At 36.4% G+C, this 24295-nt stretch overlaps 1 protein-coding gene across 3 annotated transcripts in view; it reads left to right on the top strand.

The window, feature by feature from the left end:
• Nucleotides 1-24295, top strand: part of KDM7A (lysine demethylase 7A) — a 70964-nt gene that overhangs the window by 13118 nt on the left and 33551 nt on the right. For all 3 annotated transcript variants that reach the window (XR_008575415.1, XM_054812756.1, XM_054812755.1), the window contains exons 2-6: nt 15618-15703; nt 20481-20598; nt 21495-21655; nt 23566-23707; nt 23980-24166. Coding sequence is in view for 2 of the 3 variants with exons in the window: in XM_054812756.1 (XP_054668731.1) it covers nt 15618-15703; nt 20481-20598; nt 21495-21655; nt 23566-23707; nt 23980-24166 (694 nt within the window). In the remaining variant the exon portion in view is untranslated. The remainder of the gene's footprint in view (nt 1-15617; nt 15704-20480; nt 20599-21494; nt 21656-23565; nt 23708-23979; nt 24167-24295) is intronic.

Below are 24295 nucleotides of genomic sequence, written 5' to 3'. Positions count from 1 at the left end.
AAACGTTGTGCTGTACTGCATGCTCGCTGGTTGTGTTTTTTCACTAATGCCAGAAGCAGGGACCAGGACCCAAGATAATCTTGTCAGTGTCTGAGTGCCCTAACCAGAAGATTATGTTTGGGTCATGTTACATTCTGTTATGGGCCCATAATTCTTGGATTCTTTTCTGCAGAGTAAGAGGCTGTACGTGGGGGAGGTAAAAGGATCTTTACATAAAAAGTAACCTGGAGGTGAACATTCCCTTGAGATGTGTGGGCCTGAACTCCCACAACCTGAATAAGCGCCACTGCCATCTCACTTGGAAAAACAAAGTTACTTTTCTCTTCATAACTATTTTTTAGTTCCTGGTATGTTGAAAGTATGGCAGCTGTGCTTGCCTTCTGGCTTAGATGCCAGGGAATGTGGCACAGGGGGAGCAGAATAGATAGTGCTTTTGGAACTATCAGGTCAAGTGGTGAGGTGCCAGTTGACTGTAGGCACCTCTGTGGTTTGCTGTCCTTCTGAGTTTAGGTGGGCTTTAGGGGCCAGCATCCTTATTTGAATATTACCCTAATACCCTTATACAGATGTATCCTTTTTTTGTGCATTCATGCAATTTCACCCTCATTCTTCTCTACTCTGGATTTGAAAGTAGTTGTTCCTTACAACTGCTCATTCCAAGGCTGCATCCTGTTGTACTTGCTATTTTAACTAACCCACTTAGTATTAATTGATGTGGAACAAGAGTCCTCGGGTAGTCTTACTTTTGGTTTAAACCAGATTTATAGTAGTGTAGTGATAGATCCAAATTAATCTAGAAAATTTTGATTTAATAAATAACTTCACAGAATCACAGAACCACTGAAATTGGAAGGGATCTCTTGACATCATCTAGTCAAGCAGGGTCAGCTAGAGCAGGCTGCTCAGAACTGTGTCCTGTTGGGTTCTGAATGTCTCCTCAAATGGAGACTCTTCCAATGTTTGACCACTCTAGCACCAAAAAACCCCCAAACCCATAATTTTTTTTCCTTGTGTTCAGGTGGAATTTCGTGTGCTTTAATCTGTGGCCATTGCCTTTTGTCCTGTCATTGGGCGCTACTGAGAAAGGTCTGTCACCTTTCCCCTCCCATCAGGGGAATTTATACACATTGATATTTACACACATTGATAACATTCCCCCTGCACTTTCTCTTCTTCAGGCTGAAGGGTCACAGCTGTCTCAGCCTCTCCTCATCTGAGGAATGCTTTAGTCCCTTATTATCTTAGTGACACTTAGCTAGACATGCCTCAGTGTACCCATGTCTCTTCTACTGGGGATCCCAGAACTGGAACCAGCACTCCAGGTGTGGCATCACCAGTGCTGAGTAGAGGGGAAAGATCGCCTCCTTCGATGTTTTGGCAATGTTTTTCCTAACGCCGCCTGGGAGGCTACTGGCTGCCTTTGCCACAAGGTTGCATTGATGGGTCATGATCAGCTGCTTGTCCACCAGGGCTACAAAGAAAATCCTTCTCTTGCAGAGCCACATTCCAGCCCATTTGCCTCCAGCATGTAATGGTGCAGATTACCCTTGCAGAGAAAGACGAGGACCTGTAATCATGTGTACTTTCACTCTTGAATTGCTAATTTACTTAGCTTATATCAAAACATTTTCATATAATCACTTCTTGTAGTATTGACACCCAAAATAAAACACTTGGATGTGTTGCTCTTTGGCAGACTTCCTGTCTTCTCTCATGGAAACAATTAAGCAAAATTTGAGTGAGAAATTTTCTCCTGAAGAATTAATTTTGTGTTTTTTTGCAATAAGTGAACCATAATGTCTCCTGTATTTTTTTACAGGAATGGTAACTCACTGTACCTTTTGCAGTAGGTCCTCTGCTTCCTGCTTCATACTTTTCTTGTACATCTCTTTGAGCACTCTTGTTTGAATGTTATTGGTGTTTTTTCCCACTACGAAGAAAGAGGCATTGTAAGGGCTATATACATACACTAGAGTGATACGTAGATAAAATCTTTTTTTTTTCCCCCATCTACAAGCTGCAGAGTTGAGTAGTACAGACTTTGAAGTAAATATTACGTCTAAAAGTGTTTGTGTATAAAATCTAGAATAAAAGATGTGGATTTGTGTGTTTCCAAATAATTTAGATGACTCTAGCTTATGATAGAGCAAAACTGGTTTCAGAAACCTGGATCTGATAGAGTTTTAGTTTAAAATCAGTATGCCAAATTACATCCAGAATAAAAATAATTGATGCAGATAAAATTAATCTTAGTCCTGATGTAACTCAGCCCCCAAACTCTAGCTTTGTTCTGCACTATTTGAAGTTTCTGCGTGGTCTGAAAATTAGTGTGCTTCATTAATTCCATCTGACGAGGATTGAACAGTTAGATTTCTATAGATGGAATAATGTGTAACAATAACTTCTTGATATGTTACGGACTGCATGGATGCAGTTTTGGCCAGTATGGCCCCCTGGACCTCTATAAGCAGCTGAGAATGCAATAAAGATCTTTAAATTATGGGCATTATCTAGTTGATTGAAGGAGCTTATTCTACTTACTGCTTTGCCAGTCAGCCAATGTAACATCTGATATTTAAACTCATTATCTGTGTATCTGAAACAGTTTGCTTGTATCATAGCTTAAATAGAAGTTAATGTAATCAGCTACTCCATCTGCGTTTGAAACGAGGATGGGGAGCTAGAGATGATGAGCCAGTTTGCTCTCAAATTTCTTCAAAAATGAAGCGTCTGTCTGCTTGCTATCGACTGCAAGTCTGTTTGCCTTATAAAAGTAAGGTATTTCAAAGCTATAGGAGTCATCACGTATTATTTTATGTTGTGGTTAGAAGATGCAGAAATTATTCTGCTTACTGAAATGCTTACTTAAAACGTTCTTAGCAATGTCTGGAAAACATTGTAGACTGGAGGGGGAATTACACAGTTGAGAAGCAGAGGAGTTTAAAAATGTCTTTGTGTTTTTGGTGGTTGTTTTTTTTCTTACAGGAGGAGAACTATTTAATGAGTTGAATTTTGAAGGTAATAAAATACTCATTTCAGGTACAGCTGCAGAGAGTCTAAATGCTACTGTGAGTGTTAAGGCTACATAATAGGAGGCTCAAGGAAGTCTTTAAAACCAATCTGGTTCCAAAATTTTTAAACCAGTTAGGTGATACACTGTAGTCAGTGTAAGGAGCCAGTTAAAAGGTGTGCAAAGAAGGCTGAAGCCTAGTTTGCTGTTGCTACAGTCTGTAAAAGCAGTAAATCAGTCATATAGTAACCCAGAAATAAGGGATTTGCAGCAATGGAGTCTTAAGGTTGTGCTAATACTCGTTACTGGTGCTAGAACGTGGGAGACAGAAAAGAGTATTGCCTAATGTTGTTAGCAGAAAGTTGTATTTTCAAATCATGCCTGATGTCATTTTTCCAATGAAGGGACACAGTTTAAAAACAATCATTAGCTTCCTAATCATTTCCCTCAGGCTAGGAAACCATTGTGGGTTTGGTACTGTTCACCTCCAAATCTTTTTTCATCACTGTGCTTGAGAACAAGACAGATCTGATGGTGTCTTACTGACAGTATTACTCAGGATGTGGAAAGCTTTACAGACTGTGCGTTGCATAACATAGTGCAGTACCGATAGTACTCGTCATGCTTCATGATCTTTCTAAACAGCTCATCTTTATTAGGCAACCTGATCTTTCTGAACAACTCATCTTTATTAGGCAACTGGAATAACTAGCTAGTACTCTCTGTTGGAGACTGCAGTCTATGCCCTTTGTTGATGAGGAGCAGTCAACATTTCCAGCTGCTGAGAAGGAAATGGAACTGCTGAAGACATACCAACAAATTCCCAAATTAATTAAATCCTGCTTTTAATATACAGTGCAGATCACCTAAAAGAGGTGGTTGGCCTAATACCTAATATTGAAGAGATCTGTTTGTTACATAAGAATATTTTATTAAATTATATAATTTGTTCAGCTTGGAGAAGAGAAGGCTGAGGGGTGATCTCATTGCAGCCCACACCTTCCTCAAGAGGGGCAGCGGAGGGTGAAGTGCTGATCGCCTCTCTCTGGTGACCAGTGACAGAACATGAGGAAATGGAATGAAGCTGTGTCAGGGGAAGTTCAGATTGGATATTAGGAAAATGCTCTTTACTGAAAGGGTGGTCAGTCACTGGAACAGGCTCCCCAAGGAAGTGGTCACAGCACCAAGCTTATCAGAGTTCAAGGTGTGTCTGGACAATGCTCTTAGTCATATGGCTTAGTTTTAGGTAATCCTGCAAGGAGCAGGGAGTTGGACTTGATGATCCTTATGGGTCCCTTCCAACTTGAGATATTCTATGATTCTATAATTTTTTTTTATGAGACTTGGGTGTAGGTAATTCTGGAATTCAAGAACTGCTGTGAGTGAATATGCAAGAACCATTAGTGAGTTTTTTCTACTCAATCTCTAAAAAATTAACCCCAAACATTGTCTTGTTGCTTCCCAACAAGCTCGCATAAAGTGATATTTCTTTTAAGAGCAGGTAGATACCTTCACACTTCAGAATGGTCATCACATTTCCCTCAAACTAGGAGGTGGGATTCTAGCTGAAAATTTGTCCTTCTGATTTTGTCCTGCTTTATGGAATGCCATGTTTGATGTGGTTTAGAAATGTGGCTTTCAAACTGTTCGGGTTACTTGTTTGTTTTTCTGATCTGTTATAGTTACTGCTGTTCTTCAGTGAATTACTGGAAAGAGTCTTTTGTAGGCAAATAACATACTGGAGTGGCATAGTCATACCTCTGGCTGGTACTTGCCTCAGCTACTCTTGTAGCTGGAGCTACAGATAACTGGTCTCAAGGAACTGGTAAAAGTAAACACTTTGTCAAAGAAAAATTGGGATACCTAAAGGCAATCAGACTAAGGCCATCTTAAATGCTGTGCTATCTGAAAAACCTTGGTTCACTTATGGCATCTAGTGCTAGTATGTGCATCTCTTGGAGTTGGTAACATCTTTTTTGATGTTGTGCAGGGTATATAATTAATTTCTAGGAGGTTTTTCAGATGCAGAGAGGGACGTTCCCTGTAATCTAATTGGTAGGCTATTGGCAATTTATCTATTAGATCGGAGTAGTTCTGAGTATTAGAGGATAATGAGAGTGAAGTTCAACACTGACTGGGCCTAGTAACTTCCATTGCCAAAAGAAGCAGTCTTGCTTCTCATATCCCTCTCTCCAGGTTGTATAGTCCCACTCCCTCTTATGAATTGGCTCTGATAGTTGTACGACTGTGCTGTAAGCTAACTTGATAAACAGGCAGAAAACTGGTTAGGTTAGTTTCTGTCAGATAAGTGAGTGAAAACAGGTTACCTTGTAACTAGGCAAGTACCAGGGCCATTGCATGGAAGGGGAATGGGAGTGCTTGCTTGGAAGGGAATGATTAACCTGCCCCTTCCAGTGGCTGCAAGCTGTTGGATCAATGCAAGCTATATCGTGTCATTGCTTCCTAAGGTTTGTTTGTCATTTTGGATTGAACCTCAGTTTCTCTTCATAGGCTGTTTGTGATTCAGTTAATTTCTCTCTTCTCCCCTCCTCTTCCAATGCCCTCTCTCTTAGAAACAAGTAACTAGTATGTCTGTTCTGTGTACAAAAGGCCCTTGCTACGCAATAGGAAACTCTGCACTGGACATGGAACTGAAATTTGTGTTGATTGTGGTCAAAGGACTTGGGATGCCAGTAATTCTTAACACTACATCATATGCAATATTTCATGAAGATGGCTAGAGACAGAGTGATAATTAACAGGAGTCTGTATGCAAGTTGGTGCTGAGGAAGATTAAGACAAAAAAAACTAAGAATGTAAAGTTGAGGCAAGCAAACGTGTAGACAATATATAACAAAAAGAAAAGCTTATTTAATTTTCATTTTTAAAATCTTCATTCAGGAAAAGGGGTGGCCTTCACTTGCTGTATTACAGTTGTCATAGTTGCTTTATTCCTGAATGAGTGAAGGTCCAATTAACTTGTTTACTGACTTCCCTTTTCCATCCTCTTGTTATCTCTATAGTAGAGCTTAGCCTTTTTCTTCCTCTTTCTGTTAGCGAAATAATGGTAGCAATTTTGAGTAGCAGTTTGTTCTTGAGTAGAGTACAACCACACACAGGCAGTCAGTTATGAAGTCTCTTTCAAGAGAGCTATGGCAGCTGTTTTAAATGGGTTGAAGATTTTGTGGTTTGATGTATTTTCCTTTTCTATTCATAAAATCGAGGCAGAGTGGTGGTTCTGCCTTTAAAACCTCTGTGGTTTGAAGATATTATTTTAAAGTACTGGGGTTTTTTGCTGCTTGGATGTAAGGGTTTGGATTTTTGTTTCCTGTTTTTGGTTTTGGGGGTTTTTTTGGTGGGGGTTTTTTGTTTGTTTTTTTTTCTTTTTTCCTCTCCCCATTTGTAAGCACAATTATAAGAGAATAACCCTGTCTGGGAAGTGAAATAAGGCAAATTATGTAAATAAGATACAGTTACCTGTCAGGGGTTTTTACTAGGTTCTGGAATATCTTAGGGTGAAAGAGGTGAACTTTTGTTGGCTTGGAATCTTGAGGAGGAGATAAAAATACATGATGGAAAAACTTTCATAACCAGAATTAAAATTCATGTTGGCTGTGGTCAGATAAACTGGGACTCCAGTATTCATAGAATTACTTGTAATCCAATATTAATCCTGTTTCTTGTATCATTTGTGGGAAGGACAGGACAGGTCTCATTTATTTCAACAGGCTTCTAGCAGTTGCAACTCCGCTAAGACACAGTGCCTAAAGAAAGATTGGGCTATTGTTTCTCCTTTTCTTTGGTGTGTCACTCTGGCCACACTGGAAAAATGAATGGAGAAAGATGGGAGTCTGAACTGCAACAGAGAATCTTTCTGAATTCCTGAGACGAATGCTTTGCTTCATATGTGAAGGGTTGCACTGATTACTGGTTTTAAAGTGCTAAAAATTTTTTCTTCAGGTCAGATTGATAGACATTTTTTTCTTTCTTTCCTATGAATCTTATGTCTTCATTCACTTGCTGGTGTTATTCTGATTTAATTTATTTGGTTTCACACTGAAATGAGGCCTTCAACTACCACTACTGCTTTTAAAATGCCTTTTCTCTCTTCTCTCACTGACATGCTGTTTAGTTTTGAGGTCTGCTGTAGTTTTCTTTAATGTTATTTTTCTGATCTTCTTGAGGCAGCTTATTTTGCGAAAATCCATATTAAAAGATCTGGACTCCTTCAGACCTTCATTTCTGTAAAACAATGAATTTAAAAGGACAGGGACAGAAATTAATTGTAAATACTCTTTTAAAGCAGCTTGATGCATTCAGTCTGGTTGGGAAGAATAAGTAGAAATCTCAGTTGGCATAGGAAGGAGGAAGAAGAAATTGGGTATGTGCTTAATAGATGATACTAAACAGAAGGAATACGTCAGAAGTACTTTGGTAATGTTACCTTGGCCTTGTCAGGAAATTGTCATTAGGAAAAGTACTTCTCTCATAAAACTGCTACATGTAATCCATGATGATCGATGCTATTATGAATTAAGCTGGACTATGTGTCTCTTCCCAGCAGTCTTACATTGTAGTGAAAAGGTTTTTTGCCTTCAGTGTGTATTTTTGCATGTAAAGCTCTTTGGAGTATGTACTTTTTTGACTGCAGTTTAAATAATTGTTTTACTTTTTTGCTTAAATTCCTAATAGTTACATGAAGTCATTGTATAGAAAATCAGCTCTCTTACACAATCTTTTCATAAACAGATGATTAGAAGTAAGATTGTGCTGATTATACCAAGTATTCAGTTGTCAAAGTATTTTGTACAAGTAATGGTCCTTTCTCTCTTCATTCCGGCAATTTCAATAAATTGGACTAATTGTACTTAAAATCTAGATCTTAGAAAAAAGCATGTGTTCGGTTTCAAAAACATATCAACTAATTTGCAGATTGGACTGGAATTATGGAATGGAAGAATCAATGTACAAATAATGTATGTCAGTGTTACTTCCCTGAGATTTTAGGTACCATGGTGATAATGTTGAATATATGGCTACATCCCTAAAATGTAGGCAGAAAGTTTTGTGTATCTGTAACTGAACCTATATCATTATGCAACTTGATAGCTTTGTTCCATTGATCATCATTTTCCTATTAGGTTTCTACTTTTCAGAATCCATTCTGTGGAGTTGAGCTTGCTTTGACAAGATGCCACGTACTGGTTTTATTTATTTTAGCCTCTGTGCTTTAAGGGAGTGAAAAGCACTGTTACTTGAAATTATGTTTACTGATTTTCTTTCTCAATGTAAGAATGCACGTGGGTATTGCCATTAAAAATGTCTTCAGTAAGGACAGCACTGTTATAGCTAGCAAACTTAAAATTTTCTATCTGGAGGTCCAGGAAGCCAGAGCCTATCTGCATGTTTGTGTTACTGCAATACCTCATTTCAGATAAATGCTACATAATTGAGAAGCAGTAGGGTACAATAGCACAGTCTAAACCTATGTAATGAATGTTTCCATTTTTAGTGTGCAATGTGATGGTTAATCTAAAGTAGACTAAGATCTCTTAGGACTTTGGAAGAGTCAAAGCAGATGCCTCTGAGTAATCAAATGTCAGAGTTTTATGTGCATTATGGCACGAGGTGTTGTTTTTCTTGTGATTCTTATGTGTGTTGTAGGATCATGCAATATTGAATGTTAATATATTTTGGGTATTTTGAGAGTTGGCCTTAACATGTCATTCTTCTGTCCTTGATAACTTGGTTGGTGGAATGTGTGTGAGTGAATATGTATTAAAACTATGTATGCTGTTGGGCCAACATGCATATATTTTATACAAATCTAAAAAATGATTATTTTTTTTTCTGGAGAAAATTGGTAGCTCTGAGAGCAGGGAATATTTGCTACAGGTAACCATTATTCTGTGTTTTGTTTTTTATTTTTTAAATTATTTTTTAAAAGTGTTTTCATGCATGCTATTTGAGTTATGTTTATACCAGTCATTACTTTTTAAAAGGTATTTCATTTTCAAAAGTGAATATGGCAAAAACAAAGGCTCAAATATTTTTATGTTGAGTATTTTTTTCTGTAATTTATTTTAAGGCAGTATGGTTCTATATCTAGTGTATAGAAGTTTGTAACCTTTTAAAATTATTTAATTGCCAAAGTAAATTGTTGTAAGCCTAAAATTACTAGTATTGTGATTCCAGAATTGTTACCAGGCTTATCGTGGTAAGACTAAGAGATAGCTTGCACTTTCCTTGAGCTTTCCCATAATGCTTTTTGTTTTTTGATCAGTTTTATTATTTTGATGTAACTGCATGCATTTTGAATAGAGGGCGTTAAAAAAAAAAAAAATCTAGCTGGCACTTGAGGTTAAGGTTTTTAAAGCCCACGACCTTTCTTTTAAGTTTTAGACTCTCTTTCAAATAAACTTGATTTTTTAGCTGTTTTCATGGCTGGTATGTAGTCTGTCACACTATGACTTTGTCTTTCTATTCCTAATTAAGTATTTTAATATTGTCCCTGAACATTTGATTGTGGCAGTGACGTCTTTAGTACTTCCATTGTTTTAACCTGTAAATATTGCCTACTTGGCATTCTTTTCCCACTTGGAAAGAATAGGCTTGAATTAAATAACTAACCAGAATTCCGTAAAATTTGCCAAATTTACTTCCTACCCCATGCTTTTCTTTGCATTCTTGGGATGGAGTAGGAAAAGCTGTTCTTTGCATAACTTGCAAGCTTGCTAATTAATTTTGACAATAAATGCAATGGTTTTGTTATGCTCAAAGAGATGAGGACTGAAAGCAGCAACTGCAGACCTCGTTACAGGTAAACTGAAAAGTTTACTATAATACTTGCCTACTACTACTTAAAGAGTTATTTGCTCAGTATGTTAATAGAAGTATCTCTCATCGTGATGATTTGAAATTCAGTAATAAGGCCTGATACTAAAAACACAAGTGTCAGTCTCCTTCTTATGTGTATATTGTCAGCATAAGATTGCTAAACAAATACCTTTTTCCTATTGTTTAGCAATCATTTTTAGAAAGACGAAATAGTGTAGAGGTGCAATAACAGAATATTTTCAAATATCGTATCTTGAAAATAACAGCAAGTTATATGCTTGGTAAATAACTGCATATAACTGTAACATGTACCATTTTATTTTTATTTTTTTAATCTATAGGAATCTTATTGTTAGGGTTTCTAAAACCTATCTGAAAAAGTGAGTCAAGTGGTGGTTAATTTTTTTCCTTTGGATCAGCTTGTTAAACTGACTTGTCATGTTGGCTACCTGATGGTTTAGATCTCGTGAGAGAAACAATGGAAGTCCATGGTCAGACAGTTGGGGGAAGGAGGGTGGGACCTTTTTTCAGCAGCAGTAGCTACGCTCAGTTTAATATTACATGAAACTGTACTCTGTGGTAGTGACTTCAGGTTTTGGACAGTTAAGACTGTCCTGTTACTAATGAATCTTCGCTACTTCTGGAATTGACTTATTCCTTTCCTCATCCCTGTTAAGACACAGTAGGGACCCAGTATCTATGTATCTTCACAGCTGTTCTGTGGATGACTGGAAACTGAAAAAGGATTTTGGGGATCTGCTCTATCAGATAATAGGAAACATGCGTATACCCCTAGTAATTGTCTATAGCCCTGCATTCCTAGTAACAGGGAACATGCTCTAATACCCCTAGTATTTTTCCACTGTTCCAGGCTTTTTGTTGATTTATTTTTTTTTTCCTACTGGATGTCAAGACATTTGCTTTTCTCTCCTTTTACGGATAAAGCCTGCCACGCTGTCTGAGGCATAGCAAGGAAAGGTTGTGGGTGCTGATGCAAGGGTGGACTTAAAGAACAGGAAGTGCCAAGTTCTTGTTCAGAAATAGGGTAGTAGAGAAAGAAAAGAACATTAATTACCCAAAGTGTTCATTCAGGGACAATATAGGGGGATCTTGGAAAATGTAGTTTTCAGTAATTTTATAGCTTGGAAAAGATACAAGGTATTGTGCCTAATTAAACATACTAGCAAGAGTCCTGAACTTGCATTTTTGCTGCACAATGACAGCAAAAAAAGTCAGACTGTTCAGGTCAGACTGTGGAAAACCAAGAGGTCTTTGGGCCTGAACTTTTTGTATCCCAAGAAGAAAGTAAGAGTCTTAAAAAACCCTTTGTCTCAATTTTGAACTGTGAATCAGTATCTAATTGTAAACCAGTATCTATCTAACACTATCTGTTGAAGAAGTAGTAGATGTTCCTGTGATGGCCTGTCATGTTTCCTCATCTGCTAGGTGAAGCTTATAGGTACACAGTGTCATGCTAGTGTTGAGAAAAGTGGAAGCTACTGTGGGAAACTTCATATGAAGAGCAATTGCATCTGGAAGGAAGAGTCTGTTAGATTATCTTCCACATGCTGCTGAAAGGGGTGAAAAAGGAGCTTACGGCATTGAAGTGATGGCGGGAAGACGGAATCCAAGAGGATGATGTCCTGTGTATGACCCAGCTTCTTGACAAATGAACTCATTTTTTCCATGCTGAGGATGATCCATCTGTTTTCTGTAGCCCTTTTATTAGATCATTGAGAATTGCTTACATCTTTCAATTTTCAAGATTTATATTTTCAGTATGCCTTGTATACAGGAAAACTCAGAAATTTCCTGATAGGAATATCTTGCTGACAGATGATAATCTGGCCTGTTAGTCTTTTCAGCTGTGCCAATTAAATTGGGAAAATGGGGATCCAAACTTAACTCATATCTTGACTTTTCTAGTGCTATGTGTTTAATCATTCCCTTCTGTACTTGGAATTTTATATATACACTAATTGTTTTAATCAGATAAAATAGCTTTTCAAGTAGTCGTGTCCCTTTAAGGACACTGAAAATAAGGCCTTGAATCAAGAGTGCTTTGTTTTTTTTCTTAAACCAAGATTCTTTCAGTCATACCAACAGAGGCAGTTAAGCAATCTGTAAAATATTGTGGTCATGCTTGATAACATCAGAAATAGGGAAGATAAAAAACAGACTGGATCGAGAGCAAGCAGGTAGGAGATTTGGAAGGCGCAGCAGCCTATGTGGTGACTGACATGGATCCAATACTTGTTCACAATGTCGTGCTGCTGTAGGAGAAAAGAGGTGCCAGGTGCCTTGGGTGGCTTACTGTGTACAACTGTGCAGTCTTTAGGGATAATGCTTCCTGTAAATGTTCTGGACTTTTGCAAACTCTTTGTACAAGGCATTCCAGCATAATTGTGAAATAGTTGTTGAATCTGTCATACCAAATTATCTGTACTCATCTCTTAAATTCTAAATTAATAGCCATACTGCAATAGAGAACAGCCTCTGCAGGATTTTTTTTTTCCCTGTGAAAGAAGCCTTATTTTCCCTTTACGGAAAAGCAGAGGTCCATTGGTATCTATCAGATATGTTAGATAGTCATCTTCTGATTGTTTTTGATTTACACTTGCTCCGTTTTCATAGCTAAAAATACAACATCAAATGGAAAGTTGAGACTTAATCAAAAACATTCACCTTTTAGTGAGACTTAAGTCTGGAGAATTAATTCCTCAAACTTTGAGTAGCAAAGGATTTCTTCAGTTGCCAGGGATGAGCATGTTCTTGTATGTGAAAAAACTCAGTGCTTCCCTGATTCTTCTACTACCTCTTCCTGACCTTGCCTTGACACTGGACACCTCAGGGAAGTTATGAAAGTCTGACCACTCAGAGACTGATGTCATGGAGTCTTATTTTTGACTAAATTTCTCTACGTTGCTACTGCTTCTAGAACCATTTCAAGTAAAATTGGGCCTATTTAGGTCTTCCGCCTTCATGAACAGAATTAGAGATGTATTTTTGCATAGTCTCCTACCATTGTTTTTATTCTTGTTATTGTATTTTATTTTTTATTTTGTAATACTGTAAACTTTTCGCCATTCCTGAAGATTAGTCTACAGCCTCCCTGCAGGAGATGAGCAATTCAGAAACTAGGTAATATATACTAATGACATTTCAACCCAAATGGGTGGTGAGGTGAAGGGTAATAATGATATTTCATTCAGGAAAAACATCAGTGGATTGGGAGTGTTACTGTATTTGAGTATGTTAATGCTTTCCAGGCTTTCTGCTACCTCTTGGTGACCTTGCTTTGATGCTTGAGGTCTGAAGTTGCACTTACCACAGTAATTGATTGCTTGCTAGTAGCCAGAATGATTAATGTCAGATTCATCTGTGTATGTTGGAGAAAGGGACTCAGGAAAGTGACTTGTAATGGTGCTGTATGTGATTGATGTGCTCTGTGGCATCCTTGGCAATGCGTGGTCTTGCAGGTGCTGGCACCTCATTTGCCCTTTGCATCAGTCAGGTGTTGACTACTAGATTCACTTCCAGTATTTCCCAGTTAGTGTTTTGCCTTTCCAGTTAGTTCTGAGTTTAGAGCATAACTAGTAGACCAAAAATGTTTGCTGTCTTTATTGAATGGCTATTCCAGCTATTCTAATACCATTGCAGCATCTGCTGCTCTCTCTGTACACAAAGCCCCATGTGCCTTCGTGAAAGGTTATGGAATTAATCAAGTCAGAAAGTATTTAGTACTTAACAGATTTTCTGCTTTATTTTCAGGCTATCTGTAACATTCTATAAGAGACAATAAAATCAACATTCTTAAACAGAATATGACAAACAATTGTTAAATATTTACTATACTTTGATGTATAGTAAATATATACTATACTTTGATGTATAGTAAATATGTATGTTCTTACTGTTAGCAAGGTAATCTGATTGGGGTCATGATGAATGTATCAGAGAAACACCAAGAAAAAGGAAAGGGAGAAAGTGAAGTTTTCCCATGGAGCACTGTGTTTCATTGAATAATTGTGCAAACTTGGTCAAGATACAGTCCAACGTAAATATCTTTAACTGTTCAAAAATCAGAAATTTAGCTAAAATAATGGAATGTGTAAAACTAGCCTTCTCATTTAGGGCTTTTAGAGTGTACATTTTTAAAACAGTTTTCTTATAATACATAGGATTATGAGTCATCTATTCTATAAAAAGAGAACACAAGCAGAAGGAAATGGGACATGCATTTTTAAAGGCTGCTTCTGCCTTCCTTTTTGTTTATATGTCAGCTGAATTTTCATGTAACAACAATTCCTGTAGTTGTGGTCTTAAAACAGATACTAAATATTTCAGGAATTGTGATGAACTGTGGCAGCTGAGTTTTGCATTTAGATTTTAAAATAGTATATATATAAAAAAGCTATATAATTTCTAAATTTCATGTGGTATGTAGTGAATGGAGAAGAAGAAGAACCAGCTGAATCTGTTCACAGAGAATTCAGAATGGTGTACTTCTCACTGATAGTTATATGGGAGATGCTCTTCAGTTTCGGATTTGATTTGCTCAATGGTGCGCTTTGAATGCTAGACCATTTAGTATATTGTTTTGGCAGCACGTACTGACACTTACTGGAGCGTGTCAGCAGTTTTGGCACTAGGCTGCTAGGGAAAAGATTTCGTGTAGCTGGATCATTTCAAAGCTTCAGTGTTTAAGCTGTCATTACACTTTTGATATGAAACGGGTTACCTGAATGGAGTACTGTTCAAGTTCTCATGTTACTAGAATGCATTGAATATAAATACCCAATTTTGGTGTAAATGTTCTGTGTTGTAGTCTTGCTTCTGTATTATCAAGTCTGCAATTTTCTAAGTGTCAATGAACTTTTGAGAGAAAGAACTCTGCCAGCATTCAGATTCTACCAGCAAGTAGGGATTAATTTTTTTTTTTGAGAACTTTGTGCAAAAGCACATCTTCTCCAATTAACCTCTAGTGTTTCAACTTCTAAGAAAATGCACTTCATTTTTACTTGAGAATTGTGGTATTTAGATATACAGCAGTGTAGATGCTTTGTCATGACTGTTATAAAGATCTTCAACTTTAATCCTACTTCTCCTGTTTTACTGGGGAAAAAATGTGCACCAGGAGAACATTACATCTCTCAAGTGCTCTTTGAAATACTTGTTGCTATTTTAAAACAAAAACACTTCTACAAAATGGTTTGTGTGGTCACTGTGTAACTTACATAGCTAGTACTAGTAGTGTGAAGATTTCAGGAAGAATATGAAAATATTCTTTGATTTGTCTTGGTGGACAGGAATCAGTTAAGTGCTTTTTGCAGAAAATAAAAAACAAGAAAAAAAATCCAAGATATTTTCTATACATTGTCAGCACATAGACTTCAGATTTTTTTTTAAATTAACTTTTATAAGGAAAATTGCTTGAATGATTTCTGCATAAACTGTTTCCTGTAATTAGGATCAAAGCTTTTGGGGGGGTTGAGGGGTAATGGTATTTATTGTGGACTCATTTTTAAAGAAACTTGATTCTTGTTCCCCTTTTATGATTTCTTTTTTTTAAATGGCATTCTCTGTTCAGTGATGAGCAAATTATTACTCAAAATTTATGTGGCAACTCAGTAGTTGAGATAATTTGGTATCTCATTACAATTTTGTAGACTAAGCATGTTCTGGTAAAAACTTAAGATTTAATTATTTTTCAGCTTGAAAAATAAATCTTGCATGCATTCTCATTAACATTTTAAAAATATTATTCCAGCTGTGTTGGGGTAGAGGAACACCATGCTGTTGACATTGATCTATACCATTGTCCCAACTGTGCAATTCTCCATGGACCTTCTTTAAGTAAGTATGGGTTATTCAAATTTTGTTTTACACTTTCAGTCTGTTTTCTCTCCATGTACAATTCAAAAAGACTATTCGGAAGAACATTCAAGATGAGTTTGATAATTTAGAAGGTACTGATTCTACATGACTAACTCTTGAGCTGATAAAAAACCCCCACAAACCAAACCAACCATCCTGAAAGGTTCCTTGACCTGGAGATGCAGATGGAATAAAATATAAGCCATTGCTACAGATTAGGGAAATCAAAATGCACAGAACTAGAAGAAAACAATCTGAACTTGACAGAGAGTAAGAGAATGAAAATTAGGAAGTCATTGTTGGGGTTTTTTTTGTTTTTTGTTTTGGTTGGGTTGGGTTTTTGTTTTGTTTTTTAAAAAAAAGGAAATCCAAAAGAAGGCTTAAGGTTCCTATAGTTTAATCATCAAAATTCTAATACCCAGGAAAGGAACTTTGAGAAAACGTAGGAGTTAGCTGTCTTACCTTCTTACTTTTCTTGATGATTGTAGGCTACATGCCACAACAGTCCAGTGAGATCTGAGGATATATATGAACTTCCTGTGGGTAGGGGTTTTCTTTTTTTTCTTTCTTTCTTTTTTTTCTTTTTCTATTTATGTCCTTGAGAGTTACACAGCTCTGAATTTCAGGTTTCTGATTTATAAACAAGTTTCCACCAAGGTCCTCATGCAATTTTATGAGTTGCTAGAGAGTCTGTGAAACAGAGCAGCAAGAGTCACCTCTTCTTTGGTTCTCCTTTCAGTAGATAAATTTGCTGTAGAGATCTGTAGTGGAAAGATGGAATACTTTTTGTCTTTCTGTAACTTCTGAAAGGATATTGCATTATCCAACTCCCTAGTTTTTTCCCCATGAGTTCTGTTCTCAGAAGGAAACAATGTAAAAATGAATTTCACCTTTCCAACAATGAATTAAGTTCCTGTGTTCAGACCTGAAAAATGTTTATATGCACTGTGTCTTTAACCTCAAAGCACTAAGTCATGGTCATTTGTGTTTTCTAATGTGTTTGCTTTTTTCCTTGAAGACCACATAATGATTTATAATCAGCAGTGACTTAAGAACTAGAATCTTTTGAAAGCTAAATTTACTTTATGATTTAGAAATAAGTTTAAAACTACTGCACCCTCAGTGGTAGTCTTGTGGAGTATGAACAAAGTGATAACGCACAACTTATTGATGTAATTAATATGTATTGCATGATATGTGTCTTGTATAGTATGTGAGCTTAGGGATAGCTACTTTTAGGTTTTTAGGCTAAAAGGTAAGATAAATGCTATTTTACATGCTTGTAGTTTTTAGTAGTACACTTGTCATTTTCAATTAAAAAACCTCATATCTTTCCTGTAAATCAGAATACAAATAACAGCTATTTCTTTTGCCACCTTTCTACTTGGCTCTTCTGTGGAAGAGGAGGAGGAGGAGAAGGGGGATCATACCAGACTTTCAAAATAATAAAGTAGTAAATTTGAAACTTCTTTTCTTGATTTGGGAGAACTAGTATTCACCATGATGCCTGTGAACAACTTTTCTTGTAATGCAGAGGCTGCTAGCTCTAATGGCAAGCTCTGTCTCACCTGCAGCAATTTGACAGTGAGATAAGAGTGATGTTTGTGTTGAAAGTGTTTTCAAAAAGACAAGAATCTGTAGTAAAAATTGTCATTACTTCATATTGCCTCAAGAAGATCATCTAGATGTAGTAGAAGCTTCAGACACATCACTTAACAACTGAAGCAGAGGTGATATATTGAAATATGTCTTCACCTGGAATTTTATTAATTGTTCTCAGCTAAGCTGTCAGAATCAAATCTATGATAGTTTGTGGTTTGGGCTCTACTAACTTTAGTGTTTAGAGAGACCAATAATGTCTCATGACTTCAAGTGTTGCAGCAATGCTCCAGAGTGCTTCAATCATATGAAATTATGTATGTAAGTAAAAAAAGCATTTTTATTTACAGCTTTGTATTCTAAAATCCCTTTGTCTAAAGGAGTTTTGAAAGAGACAAAAATTCAGCTGTTTGATTTAAGAGGGCTAGTATATCTGTGATTTCAGCGGACACTTGTGTATATAATCCCGTCTAATCAAATGATACAGTGCAAAAATTCACTAAAAATATACAAGAAACACATACTTCATACTATCAAATGGATGGTTACTTTCAGTATCCTACAAAATTATGTGAAAGCTCCAATAATGAAAAAAAAGCTACTGCATAGTTAGATGTAAAGATAAATTAACCAATGAATTTCTTCTTGTATTTCAAACAAAAATAAGTCATCTTCTTGATTTGGAAGAGCAACAATTTTAGAAGACCTTTAGTAAGCAGCCGTGCATGTAAAATGCTAAATAATTAATCCTAAAATCCCAAACAATTAAAAAAAAAAAAGAATGATTTTAAAAAATAGTAATACACCATGGATTTTTCCTAGCTTTTTTTGGTTTAGAGTCTTCATATTACATTTTGTTATTTTCAAAGTTTTCTCAGTGATCCTTAAAGCTCTATTTGTATGAATTCTGGGAGCCAGTTCTGTCACCAGACTCTAGAATCCAGAGCTTTAAGAGAGCATGAGGTGCAGTAAACGTTAACAGGACTGTGATTGTCAGGACGTTACTTTCTTAATCTGGTTTTACTTCTCAAATTCTATAAATACCCTCCCACTTGTTGGGTTTGGGTTTTTTTGTGGTGTTGTTTTGGGGTTTTTTTTTGACTGTGATAATAATGCCAGTGTTTGGTTTGAGCTGACAATATGAGATGATATACCAAGGTTTAGAAGTGGTGTTGTATGTATGCTCCCTAAAATTTTTCAGTCTTCCTGTGCTAACATCTCTCTTGCCTTTTCGGTCACTCGATATAACCTAGAGGACCACTTCCAAGACTTGGGGCCTCATTGTACAGATGTACACCCCTTTATGGGTCAGTCCCCTTTTGAAGTCTCGCATGCAGCCTTTGAGGCAAACAGACTGGTAGTGCGAGAAGACCAGGAATAGTGTTTGCCTAAAGTAGGTACAGTTATTGGCCTGTTGTTTTGAGTGTATAAGGAATGTAATTTAAAAATAGCTTTCTGCTTATTTTTCATGAAAGCTTCCAGCACACTCCTTTGCTTTTTTTAACCCCCCTGCAACTGTCTAGTGTACTTTTAGTGTTGTCACAGTGGGTTGTGCCTCAGTTTTCAGGAACAGCAAGGGTGAGCACTAGTTCCTTCCACTGGTTTGGAGCGATTGGGAGGGGAAGGTGTTATATGTGCATTTCAACTTATGTAGGTTTTTTTTCTTTGTTTCAATTTGAGCATGAGGATCAATTCAGTGAAATTATTTTTCTTGCAACTGTTATTGTAATATCTTAAGGGGTTATAAAACCTCAAAAATTAAGATACACGTAAGTGGAAAAAGTTTTCATTACTGTTTTCTGTTCTTCAGTGTTCTCTTACTTATGGAAGGTTGATGTACATTGCCAAGTACTAAGTGAAAGAATAACTTTCATTTCTGATTTTTAAGTGTTGGAAAGTCAGATTTTTAAAAGTTGGTTCTGTGCTATAAAATCTCTTAAGCAGCTGTATCATCTTACAATTTTAATGAGCTGTTGTAACAGCAGTGAATTTATGAGAAACTACTCTGTTGCAAATTAGTATTAGCCACTAATTTCTTGTATTATTATTTATGACTGAGAAAATAGCTTTGAAAACTTAATAAACCTGACTGTATTATTTATGAAGTTTTACTGTATTTGGATAGTTGGCTCATTAAGCAGGCTCTTCAGCACTGGTTTTCAGGTTAGCGAATAGCTATAAATGTCAGTTTATTCTCTTAAATGTCTTCTAAAGGGTGCATTTTGTCACATCTGTAGGAAACAGCTTATCAATAGGAGTAATTACCTCATGCGTAATAACTATAAGATGTCAGTTATTCCTATATAATCAACTGTTTTTTCTAGACTATTTTTTCTTCTTAGAAACGACTTTTTTCCCCTCTTAAATCCTTAGCTTCCTGTTACTGTTAGCTGTGTTTTCAGTGTTGCTAGCACTTTTTTAGATTTTGAGTGCATCGTGACTTTAGTAAACTTAAGAATGAGCTCTTCCATAAAGTTCAAATTCATATTATTACTGTTTAGCCAGGTGTCATATTTGCATTGCAGGCTGTTTTGTATGCACCTGTAAAACACCATTTGTGTTGACAAGTAACAGTGGCTTTTCCTTCTGTGTTACCTCAGTAGATGTAACTAAATTTCTGCTTAATACTAGTGGTTTAATTTATAGATCTGGTCTCAGTAAATCTTCTTGGGGCAGTCTTCCAGTAGCAACTATCTAATGCTGTAGAGCAGAGTTTGGCTTTTCTAGGAAAAACTGAAACGCAACCTAAAAATTACAGTACCCTTAGTATGTTTCTTACTGTTGTAAATGATATGTTAGTGGGTCAGTAGAAAGGTAGCAAGTTCACCACTGTTGGAGTTTCATTCCCAGATGATGAGATGGCAGTCCTTTTGGGAATTTAATAGGGCTTCTCAGCCTGTTGAATGTTTGAGGACGAGAGATACAGGTTTATTTGTATAGACAGAAAGTGCTTCAAAGTGCATTTTGCTAACAGATTATACAATACAATAAGAACAGATACAATACAATAAGAACACACAGATAGATGATACAAAACAATAAGGTTTGTTAATCATTGTAATGTGATTGAGGCATGTCTGGCTCATATATGGGATTACTGCTAATCTGAGCCATCTGATTTAACTAATTCAAAGTTTAATCCTTCTGAAACTTGTAGTGAAGAAGAGGAGGAACTGGCACAGACATGACTACACAGAGTTGGATGATGGTTCCAAACCGGTGCAGGCTGGAACACGGACCTTTGTTAAACAGCTGCGGGCTCGCTCTTTCCCAAGGTACAGAAGCTTACTTACACATTTAAAAAAAAAAAGATAAATGTTGTCAGCTTGAGTGTGTTCTAGGGCAGGCGACTAACTTTGCTTCAGAAAAAGAAGGTCAAGGATGACTTCCTTGTCCTTTAGAGTCCCCCCTGGCCCCATCCCTGTTTCAGATGGATATGGTTGGACTTAAAATCTCAAAGGTCTTTTCCAACCAAAATGATTCTATGATTCTATGACTTGCCTTTTCACCCAGTAGCTTCCCCTGTTTGGTTTTGCAATGGGCTATGTTGTCTGTCAGGACAGGATGGTGAGGGGGGTTTTGTTTGTTTTTGTGGGGGCAGTAGCATGAGTGGTTAGTTTTTGTTTTTCTTTTCTTGTGCCTGAACTGTCAGAATATTGTCTGTCAGTTCCTCTAGTCCAGGAATAATGCTCAGTTTCATTCTAAATAACATAGAACACTTACATGAGCTGCTAGTCTATCCATTCACATGTGCTTTAGAAGGAAGTGGAGAAACGTTGTTGTACTTTCATCCTGAGCTGTCTGTGACTGGCTATTTCACTGAAACATAATGACTTGCAATTCTGTAAAGCAGTTTGTTGTTGTCGTTATCAAAATGTACTTTAAAGCCTTCTCTGAGAATTCCTTTTCCACATCCTCTTAAATTAACTGTGTTCAGTCATATAGAAAGATTGAGTTCCCAGCTTATGCATGACAGTAAACCTTTCCTCGCTGGTTTAGGTTGTTTTCTTTTCTTATTGTTAAATGCTTAATATAATAGTACTGGGTCCACTTCTTTTGGATTCAGATGTAGCCATTCCCATCTGTCCTCCCCCAAACTGTGACATAATTTTTTTTCAGTACTGCTTGGAGGATGCTTTTCTGCTAATATTTCATTATTTTTTTCCACCAGTGCTGATGAAGTCATTCTGAAAATGCATGGAAGCCAGTTGACACAAAGATACTTGGAGAAACATGGGTTTGATGTTCCCATTATGGTTCCTAAATTAGATGGTCTGGGGCTCAGACTTCCTCCGCCAACTTTCTCCGTTTTAGATGTGGAACGCTATGTAGGTAAGAGTCACTCTGGAGTACTTACAAATGATCCTGTCTGTAAATTAAAATAAATACTTACATGATTACAAGAGCTTCCAGGGTGTTAAATATATATTCTAAATTGAAGACTAGCAGAGAGAAAAATTAAAGCTACAGGTTTGGATTTTTTTTTTCTTGCTCTTTTGTTTGTGTGGTAGATATGTGATAGGACTACATCCTTATTTTTAAACTTTCAAACATGTTAATTTTGGTGCAAGCTGAATGTGGAATGCTGGAGTTTTTTTCTGCTACATGTTGTAAACCAATAAAGTATAATGACTTTTAGATTGTTCTCTTTGTGGGAATTGAATGAATCACTCTTATGATCAATGAAGTTTAATCATTGGTTAGGATATTGCAAAACTTAATGTTTTGGGCTCAGTAAATTGGCATTTCTGAATTAAATCTTTCTTCCTGGAAAATTTCCTACCTTGGCTTCCTTTGGCAGGAGAGCTCAATCTTCCCAAGGACCATTTCTTTCTTATCAGGTCTCTTGACAGTCTGTAATTGTTTCAACCTCATGTAAGTGTGCAGTACAGAGAAATAGAGACTGAGCCAATTGTAGCATGACATTTCCTGTAACATATAGTACAGTTGGGAAGTCTGTATATGGCCTTGTCTGTGTTCTTGTGATAATCTAATACAATGATGTGTGTTGAAACTAGGTGTTCTGTCTATCAGCATTTTACAATGGCACCAGAATACAGGAATTACATAGTATATGGAATGTTGTTACCATTACGATGATTTTAAACAATAATGTGTTCTGCTTTACAGTGTGATTATAATTTTGATACTTCTGAATCTTTTCTTTTGAAATACTGCCTCTTCTGATTCAGCAAGAAACTTGATCTTCTCATTCTCTCATACATATATTTTGACCTGTCAGGTTCTCCAGTTTAGGGAAAAAATTGGAATGCCACAGATTTACCTTTCTATTATTGAAATCAAAAATTAGAAAACTGAATAAATACTGTTCCAACTGGAATTTATCAAGATGATACTAACTTACAAATTTAAAGTAATTATGTTTATTATGTACATCTAGATACATTCCAGCTTCCAAAATTAACTGTCAAGTTTGACTATTGTATAACTAAATGGACATAAACCAATTACTGTTATAATGTTGTTGTTAGTCCTTTCTTTTGGGTAAAGATTGTGTCTTGCTTGTCTAGTTCTACAGATGTATCACTTTAAAACACGGAATGTGTAACCCAGTCCTTGTGGTCTTCAGAAATGAAGCACACTCATGACAATTATTCAATGAAATTACGGTGTGCTTAAAAGTTATGCATGTATATAAGGAGGGTGGGCTTTATAACGTTTGCGAAGGAGTACCTGCATAGTTTTCAGTGTTAATAACTTGCCAATTATGACACAAATTTAGTTCAATTTGCTAAGAATTACAGGCTGCGAGCAGTAGGATTTATTATTTGTAAAGAATTCTCAGTGGTCCTTGTGTTAAATATTCAAGTGCTATGGTGATTAATAGGAAGAGTGAGGAATACATCTGCCTTGATAACTTTCTCTACACTAGTCTTTCCAATTGCAGTGACAAACCTTTTTTTTTTTTTTTTTTTTTTTTTTAAAACCAGTTGCAGTCATTCTATACTGCTCTTTTTCTTTTTGGTTAACCATAGGAAAGAGGATTTATTTTTAGAGTGTTTTCAGTTCTGTCCTTAACTGATTATAGTAATTAAAGTTAAACCTAATAAAAAGTTGGTTTATACTGATCTGTCTCTGTTCCAAGAGAATACTGATAGTAGTGAAGTTTTTGTGCAGAAATGTTTTGCTAAAGGCTGGAAAAAAGTTAAATTTCTCTTAAACACCTTAATTGGCTGGTTTTATCTGTGATAGGTTTAAGAAAGTCATCCTATTTTTCACAGGTGGCGACAAAGTGATAGATGTAATAGATGTAGCAAGACAAGCGGACAGTAAAATGAAGCTCCATAATTATATTAAATATTTCACAAATCCTGAGCGACCAAAAGTATTGAATGTGATCAGCCTGGAATTCTCGGACACAAAGTGAGTATTGACTTAAATTCTTTGAACGTAGGAAGTGGGTTTCACTAAGTTGAACAGTATGTGTAGTAATATAATTTCAGTTGTGGGAAAGATAGGAGGCTGTGTATTTTATGTAGACAGCTACTGTGATGTAATGCAGGTATAAAACATTTTTTATTAATTCATAAGTAATAACTTTATAGGAAACAAAAATTCAAAGCTGTCATTTAAAAAGAGGCGTGCTTACTCTTGATTATATTTACAGTTCTTTTTTGTTTGTTTGTTTTTAAAAGGATGTCTGAATTAGTGGAAGTACCGGATATTGCCAGAAAACTTTCATGGGTGGAAAATTATTGGCCAGATGATTCTGTCTTCCCTAAGCCTTTTGTTCAGAAGTATTGCTTGATGGGTGTCCAGGACAGCTACACCGATTTTCATATCGATTTCGGAGGAACATCAGTTTGGTACCATGTTCTCTGGGTATGAAGGCTTCTTGATTTATGACTATGTGAAACAAATTTTTATTCAGTGTGTAATCTTCTGCCATGGCATCATCACCTGTATGAAATTTTGTGCTTAAAAAGCCTGGGGAGAAGCTTGAAAGTGAAT

Source organism: Grus americana, chromosome 1 (assembly GCF_028858705.1).
Source record: "Grus americana isolate bGruAme1 chromosome 1, bGruAme1.mat, whole genome shotgun sequence".
Taxonomy (NCBI): domain Eukaryota; kingdom Metazoa; phylum Chordata; class Aves; order Gruiformes; family Gruidae; genus Grus; species Grus americana.
This window is presented reverse-complemented; position numbering and strand designations above follow the sequence as displayed.